At 41.6% G+C, this 10,278-nt stretch overlaps 1 protein-coding gene across 1 annotated transcript; it reads right to left on the bottom strand.

Moving 5' to 3' along the window:
* Positions 1-8,830: 8,830 nt before the first annotated feature.
* On the bottom strand, positions 8,831-9,625 carry LOC119726415 (angiopoietin-related protein 1-like). Its single transcript, XM_038198070.1, has 2 exons — positions 9,473-9,625; positions 8,831-9,310 (listed from the first exon to the last, which is right to left on the bottom strand). The coding sequence occupies exons 1-2, from the start codon at positions 9,623-9,625 to the stop codon at positions 8,831-8,833; spliced, it is 633 nt and encodes a 210-aa protein (XP_038053998.1).
* Positions 9,626-10,278: the final 653 nt, after the last annotated feature.

Raw genomic sequence — 10,278 nt, 5'->3', positions numbered from 1 at the left:
GGAGTGTGCGCTAATTCTAGGACACTCGGAAACTCACGAACATGCCCAGTCAACTCGGCCCAACACCCATTGTTATCTGAGCTTCAGGTATTACACAGTGGTAAAGGAATCTGCTCACCCGGTATGCATGAGAAGACACTCCACGGACTTCAGGACATGTGGCCCGCCGCCGGTTGTCAAAGTAACGCCGTGGTCCGGTCACGCCCGATTCCGGTGGAACGGTGAGCACGCCGTTTGTCTCGGGCTCCCGTGCTCGGCCGGGGAGGGGAAAGCACACTACACTGCTAAAGGCAGACTCGATGTCGTGATGTCCGAGTCCAGTACCTTGACCCACTCCGGAGTTTGGCCGGTCCGTCCGGCCAACAACTCTCTGTCGGCATTGCTAGCCCATGCTCGCTCGTCTAGCCCCTACGCAATATCGTTCCAGACCGGATCATCATCATGTCAAGCTTTCGGAATCGTCGCCTCGGCCAAAACGTTTCGATACGTCTGGGACTCCACCACCTCCCAGTTGGGCGGTCGCCTAAGCGATTAAACGGGGCGATCTGCGTTTTTATCGAACTACCTCAAGTCGGGCAACTTCTCGTTCCATGTTATTGCTGTTGTCATTCCGATTACAGTTAAAGAGTAGCAATTAAATAAGTCGATTTTCTGAACACTAAAATCCTGAAGCACATAGCGTGAACGAGAGCCCCGACAACCATTGACTGTATCAAGCGAAAACCAAACCGAAACTGAGCGGTCTTTGTGCCAGTGCTCTGGCATTGCGCGCGCTCTGGCAACTTGAGCAATGAACTCCTCAGGCCGCCTGACAACCGATGCAGACCAGACATCCACTAGCTGACTCCCAGCGCGCACTCAAGTTACTTCGCCCACTCTACACTCAATGTGTGACCGCGGTGTGACCTTTCACAAAGGGGCCTGCGCTCGATGAGAGCGCAAGCCGTGTTAAAGTACAATTATGCACCTACTGCAATGTATTTGCTCACTGCACCCTGATGTGAAATTCTGGCTCCGTTTTCACCGAACTGCTGGAAGAATTTTTCATTATTCGTTAAAAAAAAAAAGTGGTTAGGCCTATGTCAACGTGGTGTACTCTTTACATGTATTGTATAGCTTCGAATTCAGTTAATGGTTGAGTAGATTAAAACGAAGCTTTGAGTGTGTGGTCAACAACATGGGTGCCTTGTGGTCATAGTTTTGTTGAGTGAATGTGTTTTTCTTTATTTGAAATAATTAGTTGGTTAGTTGATAATTGGTCAGGTTGAAAACAGACCTGCAGAGGAGCCGATGAAGGATGGAGTTGGGAGGATGGAGTCGATAGGCAAAATGGGGTTAGGGTGTCTAAACATCATTCTGGCACATGGGGGCGCCGATCAAGGTCGACTAGTTGGATACCATCTGTCACTAGGTGGCGGTGTTCATATTAGGCTGTTCAATACACATTTATGATTTGCTTACATACGGACAATAGCCATAGGCTACTCAGAAACACGACGAATTGAAGGCTGGTTAATTGTATTGTTGAGGATGGCGCTATTTGGAGTGGATAGGCCTACAATTTTTGAACTTACAAACATTGACCCACCCAAACATTTCCTTCAATACTGTGGGAGGTGCTATATCAACATCAGGGCGATTTCTTGTTCACTTGAAGGGGGGGGGGGGGAACCAGTAGCTTGAATGTTAGAAAAATGGGGGTGGGGTGGGTGGACACCATCCGACTGTAGAGGGCGCTGCTCAAAGATGTATGTATGCACATGCGTATTTCCGCCCATTGTGTGCAATTTCCATGCAAAGGGTGGTGCATGCACATGCACAAGCAGTATCTAACAGCTATAACACTATTTAGGAAAAATACAGTGCAAATGTTGGTAGTGTATTGGGTTAGACGCTATGCGCACTGGGATAAATAATTCGGGTGGACAACGCCATGAGCGTCCAACCCCACCACCACCCCACCCACCCACCCCGTGATCGCCGCCCTTATATATCAAAAAGGCTAATTCAGAGACGAGGAACCCGGTCCCAAATGAATACCACAAAGCATTTGGTGATGGCGCTGTTTATCGCGGCATTTTGCCGACAGTTATACCCTATTTTGTTGAAAAGAACGAATGGAGGAGGCATTTCATACCCCCTCTAGCGACGTTAGAGTCAAGATGAAAATGAATACCACGAACCATCGTAGCATCTATATGATGTACAAGTATACACTTCGACATCGTTCCTCTGTCAAAGTTGTCGAGCAATACGTTCTCATCACTACCTGCTCTCTCACCCTGGTATTGGTATTGGATCTTTTATATGGAAGGCACTGTTCGAGAACAACCAAAATGACATCGTCATACATCATGAATATTGGATTTGATCTTGAATATTCATTTACAAGATGGATCCGCCCATACAGTTTCGCCGCGAATTTTAACGACTAGGCTATGTGCTGACATCGTATTGTGCGGTACCTGTAATCTGGAAGATCATCATGCTGAAAGTAATCCCGAGTCCGCTGTCAAATTGACGGTATCCTGGGAGTGGTTTTACTAGACTAAGGACGATCTGTTACTGACTGTGTATCAAATATTATTTGCTTGCAGTGTATTTCCGTTCACTCATGTTCGCAAGATAATTCAATCGGACCATTTTGTAGGTAGCCATTTTTTAAAATTTAGCACGTTTAATACTAGGTTTGCACATGACCATGATGACATACATAATGTACATGTACATGTAGTCTAGGGCCAAGGAATTTTTCAACTTACACGGTTGCTGTAATTTTAAAGATGACAAAACTATGACCAATTATTTTCTGTTTGTAAGGTTAAGTACATGTAAAACGTTTCTCAAGTTTTATAGTATTTATTTAGGCCCTATTATTATTATAATTTGAGGGGGGGGGGGTTTTTTAAAATTAACTTTCAAACAGGAAGAATTATTGTGTTCTTGTGAAGATATTAACAAAAGTATATGCATAAAATACGAGCCCTTTAAACGTACCAGCCCACTCACTTCAATTCAGTTCTGTGACATTTATTTCGTGCATCCGATTAAATGAACAAGCTGCAAAATTGTTCGGAAAAATAAATGCACCAGGGTTAGCTGTAAAAAAAAAAATTAAACAGGAACAATTTTTGTACCAGGTATTGTAAAAAAAAAAAAATTAAACTTAGTTAAAAATTTTTGTATAAACGACAATGACAATATCTTTAACGTACCGGTTCAACAGTGACATGACACGTACATGTAGTCCATAATAAGTAGGCCTATACCCCTGTTTTCCCACCGAAAGGCTGCATTTGCAACCAAAATGACTTGTTTTTCCACCAAAATGACATATTCCCCACATGTTTTTACCCAACCAAAATCACGAATAATCCATCAAAAAAACATGTCCGTCCACCAAAATGACATGTCATCCGCCAACCAAAATGATGTGTTGTCAACCAAAATGACGCGTTTTATTCCACCAAAAAAAAATGTGTAGCCCACCAAAATGACGTGTCGCCCACCAAAATGACGTGTTCCACCAAAATGAAATATGTAGCCGCCACCAAAATGACATGTCGCCAACCCAAATGAAGTGTCGTCAACCAAAATGACATGTCTTCCACCAAAATGTGTCTTCCACCAAAATGTTGTCGCCCACCAAAATGACGTATCTTCCACCAAAATGACATGTAGCCCACCAAAATGACGTGTCGCCCACCAAAATGAAGTGTCGCCAACCAAAATGACGTGTCTTCCACCAAAATGACATGTCGCCCATCAAAATGACGTGTCGCCAACCAAAATGACATGATGTAATTCCACCAAAATGACGTACGTACCTGTCGTCAACCAAGATGACATGTTCCACAAAATGACATGTAGCCCCTAAAAATGCGGTGTCGCCAACCAAGATGACATATATCACCAACCAAAATGACGTTTCACCCACCAAGACGACGTGTTCCACAAAATTGATGTGTCGCCAACCAAAATGACATTTCGCCAACCAAAATGACGTACGTGTTGTACGTCCACCAAAATGACGTGTCGTCATGCATGGAGGAATGGTCTCAAACGCAAAACCCAGTGCCAATTATAGGTTGGATTTTATCAGAGTTGCTGACTCGAGTCATGTGACTTGGACTCGAGTCGGACTCGAGTCGCCATTTTTGTGACTTGTGACTTGACTTGTAAATACCAGCTTTGACTTGTGACTTGACTTGGACTTGCAAACAATGACTTGTGACTTGACTTGGGATTGCAAAAGATGACTTGTTACCAACCCAAGTCAGACGCTAGGTCTGCTGTTTGTAAAATATGTGGATCCACTGTCACTGATGGCCCAAACACAACGAGCAATTTCGTGCGGCACCTTAAAACCCACGATGAGCGGTGAGTAGTCGCGCTGTGACTTTTTTTCGGGGGGGGGGGGGCTTAACCGCGAATAGATTTTCGGTCATTCTGGGCTGTGTACAAACTCTTGCTTCATATGGCTATTGAATCTAAATAAGTTCTAGCCTCTAGTACTTGAAAATCTGCCCTAGACAGAATGTATATTTTCCCTAATTCCAGATTGGGCATGTCTGCATGTAAAGCTTCATGGTAACAATACAAAGTCTTTTTTTCATGTCATCCCAACATTTATTTCTACAATGTAAAGTAAATTTATTAAAGTATACAAAGGGCTAATATCCGACAGATATGTGATAAACTACAAGAATAGTAATTGCAACACATTGAAAAGGGGGAATTAAGGAGGCATGTTCAAAATAACTCGGAAGTTGACGCCAGGTTCTTTTAGCTTATTACAGCTGGACAAAATAATGTGCAACTTGACGTGTTCTTGGACAAACTGATACTTGTGACTTGACTTGTGTTTAGACCAAATGACTTGTGACTTGACTTGTGACTGGACCTAATGACTTGTGACTTGACTTGTGACTGGACCTAATGACTTGTGACTTGACTTGGACTTGCAAACAATGACTTGTGACTTGACTTGGACTTGCAAACAATGACTTGTGACTTGACTTGGACTTGCAAAAAATGACTTGCTGCCACCTCTGGATTTGATTAACTTCTTTATTAGACAATTTTGTAATATTAGGCAATATACCGGTACAATATTACAGGCAGACAGGCCAATTCCCTTTAACATTTAATGGGCCTAAAGTCATTACTTCTATTTCATTCGGACTCGTTCAGTCACGGAGAAAAGGTCCGTAGTTCAGTGCAGTATGTGGAGGATCATCGATCAGGAAGCCAGGAACACCATACCATACATGTACAATATCTGTACAGCAAATTTTACGTTATAAATATTCACACATGACGACATGTAAATTATCATATTTGAATATGCACAAGGTATGACGATGTCATTTTGGTGGTTCTCCATAAGTGCTTACCCTTTTATATGTCCAAAAATCTTGCACATATATGCTAAATAGGAACAGTCTGGTGCCTGATTGTATTTGGTGTATGGGGTAAACAGATCCGAAAACGCGATTTTCTTCAATGCTAAAATGTTACAGTCTCATACAAATAATGCAGTATCACATTAAATATTGTTATTAAGCCGAAATGGAAGAGGGGGGTGTGTGTTGTTTATGTGTGGTGGACGTAATAAATCACATTGAACATTAAAATGCATAATAGGCTACCCGTTGGAAATAAAAAAAACACCAAATACACGATATAAATCCATTTCTGTTTCGAATCAGGGTGTAGGAATCAAGTTTCACACCCATGCATGGGTTCGCTTGTACCCATCAACTCCATATATGATGCCGGGAACGGCTAATATCTTCAGGATGCATAACGTCATTTCTTCGAGCCTTCATTAGAATTAGTTTAAACAATAACACATGTCAACACATATGTACGTGAACTATATACACCCCGAGGACAGACAGACAAAGGGAGAACAACAAATTCTTTGTTGTCCTCAAGAGTTCATCTTTTGTTTAAATCGGTCCTCGGTCGTGCGTTTGTGTGCTTAGTCTATAGGAGAGTGTTATATTACAGGGACAAAGGAAAAGACAGAGAATTGTCCTCGAGAGTATAGTAAAACACGACTGGCTGAGCGTAACACGTTCACGTACATATGAGCGTAACACGTGCGCGCTGAATGTACGTGCATGAGGCATTAAGCTGCCCACAATGCTCTGCGCGCCTACATGTACGCTTCCTGCACAAAATTGTGTGAAAGAGATTAGCCCTTCCCTTACATTTTCGATAATATGGGCCGCACTTATTAGTGTGTAAATTAGGCCCACGTCATGTGTGACCGTAATATATTACTGCCACGATTCAAACGTGTGCATTTTGCAATTTGACGTACAAAACCGCGCTTATTAACGACGGTGAGTAGTCGTATCGGCTTAAATACGCTCCACATTTTCTACAAGGTCGCGGTTTTACAAAACACAAAGATTAGGTCTAGATCACTAATGAAATAAGCGCAACCAAGCCTTTTTGAAAGAAAACGTGTTTTATATTAACAAAAAAAGTAATTGTGTAGGCCTATGCTTTTTGGACATGGAAAATAAAAAGCAAGGATTTGAAAGAAATCGCGTTTCGCACAACAAAGTAGTGTTTGACAACGAGTATTTCGTTACTGCTAAAATTCAAATTCAATTTAGAAGAGTGAATTACTATGATTTTTTTTAAAATCTTTTGATGATATTCTTTGTCTCTGTTGTCATTATTTATACAAGAACTATGTCAATGAATCGCCAGGGGTTCTATATAGGTTCATATCCTTCGTCGGTCACGGTGGCCGCAGGCGATCACAAACACGTCTGCTGCCACCAATCGTGTTCATTGGCACAATATTAGGTTCATTTTCACTCCGTAAGCTTTTCCGACATATGCCTAATGGCTGAAACAACAAGCCTCTGCACTGGTGACGTCATACTTTGTTTATATGTGCACTTTCCTAGGGAGCCAGTGGGGGCCCACGGTCCACTGAGCACCAAAGGAAGGCACACACGTATTGTGACGTCATCAGTAAAGAGGCTTATTTAGGATGGTGCTATTTGGAGTGGCCTAAATTTTAGTAAACTATAAAAGAGTTTACTCAATAGATAGCGCCTCCTATCGTGTCTCCACCATTATTGTTAACCCGACTTTAACTTGTCTTTTCTGCAATCTATCCTAATGGTTTTATTCTATTTATTTATTACATTTCTTTACCCAGGGTATATGCCCAAACAGTTCAAAACTGGTTTCCATTGGGGCCCTGCATTCAATAAAAAATGACTCCAAACATGTATACAAATACAATACATTACAAACACAATACAATACAATACAATGAGATTTTAGTGTGTGCCAGATTAGTTAAATGAATAATAAATAAAATTTTCAGTGGCTAACTTTCCGTAAAAGACTAAGTTTCTGTGGCTATCTTTGCCAAAAGGGAAATACAATTTGACAGGCTTTTCTCTATAAATAATAAGATAACCTGGGCAGTATTTTTGCCAGTGAAAATTAAGTAAGGCTTTTATTTATTTATAAGTAACACAGAATAGATAAAAGGAACCACCTGGGTTATCGGTAAAAGTAATAATTAAATGCGACGTCACCGTAGCGCACTTCCCGTTTTATTCACTCGTGTCAGCAAAATCCCGGATGGTGATCAGTCCAGTCGACCTTAATCGGCGCCCCCTGGTGGCAGATTGATAATTAGTTCCACCGCTTTCCCACCGACCCCATCCTTCCAATCCACCCTTCACCACGTTCCTCTCGGGGTCTGGTACCAGTCTGGACAATTGGCAATTGACCAATTATTTCAACTGAAGAACAAACAAAAACACTCACTCCACAAACTACGACCATGAGGCATCCGTGTTGTTGAACACACACTCAAAACTTTGTTTTATTCCACACAACTATTGACTGAATTGAGCAATGCCTGCTACATTTACAACACGTTTGCTTTGCAAAACTTCACATTCTTAGATATAGGCCTAACTACTTATTAATTAATTAATTAATATTAATTAATTTATTTATTTAATTGTTTATTTATTTTCCCCATTTTCCCCTACGAATATACTACCAGGGACATGTGTAACGACGTTTTTTTCCCCACACGAATGAATCTAACTTTGACAATATATATTCGACAAATCCACATGCCAGGTTATCACATCATTGGACGACCGTGCATCCCCAAAACTACTACGTTTTCCTTTATATTAACAAGGAATGTTATCATATTTAAATAAATAGTTTCAATTGACTCTCTTGATGAGGAGCAAAATCAGTTCAAGACTGTTACCACCAATCTAATAATATTTTTACTAATATTTTACAAAAACAAGTTTCGCAAATCATGATGGTAAAGTTTCAACAGTGTTCATAACAAAGTCCCAGTTTCATCAGTAAGGATAAACGTACGGCGTTGCCAGAGGTTTACTTTTGCGAATAAACGTTAATTCCTAGGAGAAAGCATTCACATTGAAAGCATTTTAGGCTTCTAAACGCATCAAACTCGAGATCTGCAAAACCAGTTTGCATTTTACACCTATATTCATCAATACCATTAACATTCGCTTCCATGCGAAAATACAATGCCTTATTACCACGCAGCCACATTATGATCAGCTAGACATCACAATTATTAGAAGTACATGAATACAAAGTCATTACATGCGCAACTTCCATACAGTTCCATAAAGTTCATTACACATTTTTTTTTGCCAAACCGTCACAAGTTAATTCATGTTCTCTTGAATAATTTAACAGGTTTTACCGATGGTATTTTGAGGGTTATGTGTTTTGAAGAGTGTTATATTTGTTAATTCATATTTCGCGTATTTTCATGCACATTTTTTCAAGGAGTAACTGATAGTTTTTTCCAATGCCACCAATAAATGCCCCAGTCAATACCCGGTATCTTCTCTGGGTAATAGATACCATTCAAGTGACACTCCATACACGCATTAAACCACCAGGCTCCTTTATGGATACGAGCACAATTTCTGCCATAGACATCATTGTCCTTGTCCTTTGTAGTAAAGGGAAAACCCTTGCTGATCCGCATAGAGTCACCAGCGGTGCTCTTCATATCGTAACAGTCATAATTCAGACGGTACTCACCAGGGGATAGTTTGAAATCGGTGTACTTTGCCCAAACTGTGTTGTTCTCCCAGTCCCCTAAATCAACTTGTAGCTCCCATGTTCCTTGTAAATCATCAGACGTCAGAGTCACCAAGTTGTCGTTGCCCAACCAGAACTCACCGGACAGATCGCCAAAGCCAGACTGGTACTCGTCCCAGTTACGCCAGAAGTCCACGCTGCCATCTTGTCGCCTCTGAAACACGATCCATCCCCCGCCGTCAGTTTCCATGTCACAGTAGACGCGAAGACCGCAATTGCCCAATCCGTCTGGGTAGATTGTGTAGATACCGCTTGAACGATAACCAGCATCTAAGAGCCTTTTGCAACTTTGGTAGTAACTAAAGGAGCTATCAGCCATCGAGTAGAGAGGTGTGTCCTCATCTGCATCAAAGTACACACTCCCTTGAGTTGCATTGAAGTCTTCGGGATGCTCTCGTCTTGTGGCAAGGTTCAACTCGCACTTTTCGTTGCAGTCGTTGTAGTTGAACGACTTGCAGCGGTCATCCATGCTGCATTCTCGTCCGCAGATGACGCGAGATCGCACAGATTTGTTCGCATAGACAAAGCGTTCCAGGGCGCGATTTTCCGCCGAATGAAACGCATATTGCTGAGGGCCGAATGAGTTATTACATCGCAGCCCAGCAATGACAGCTGTCAGAAATGTTAGAAATAAAATAGGGAACAGTTTCATACCAGCGTTTAGTGTTGCCATTGGATCTCCGTGGTCTGAAAGCTTTATAGTCGATTTATGATGATCTAGTTGGAACGTTTGTCACGTGAAGGAGCCAGCCTTAAATCATTTCACAAAATATATTTTATGGACACTGATTATCAGAAAACGTAGCTGCGATCTTGAGCCAAAGATGTCATTTGATCTGGAGCAAAACATCAGCATCCTCAAGAAGGTCACTCATGTGTGATGCTGATCAGGCTTCCTCTCAATTTGTAAAGTGGATATATTGCTTCCGTGTTATAACACCAAATAATGCTGTTCGACTGGTCGTAACAAGCAAATCCTCAGTGCTTGTATACTTTGGCCTGCACGTATGCGTATGCATAATTATGACGTGTAATTCGCTGATTTGGTAATTGAGTGGCGTTCTTCCTGTCATGGAAGTACCACGGCTTCTGATTGGATATGAGGTCCGCACGAGCAATCAT

This window comes from Patiria miniata, unplaced genomic scaffold (assembly GCF_015706575.1).
Source record: "Patiria miniata isolate m_02_andy unplaced genomic scaffold, ASM1570657v1 HiC_scaffold_2, whole genome shotgun sequence".
In the NCBI taxonomy this organism is placed as follows: domain Eukaryota; kingdom Metazoa; phylum Echinodermata; class Asteroidea; order Valvatida; family Asterinidae; genus Patiria; species Patiria miniata.
Note: the sequence above shows the minus strand (reverse complement) of the source record. Positions and strands in the feature narration are given on the sequence as shown.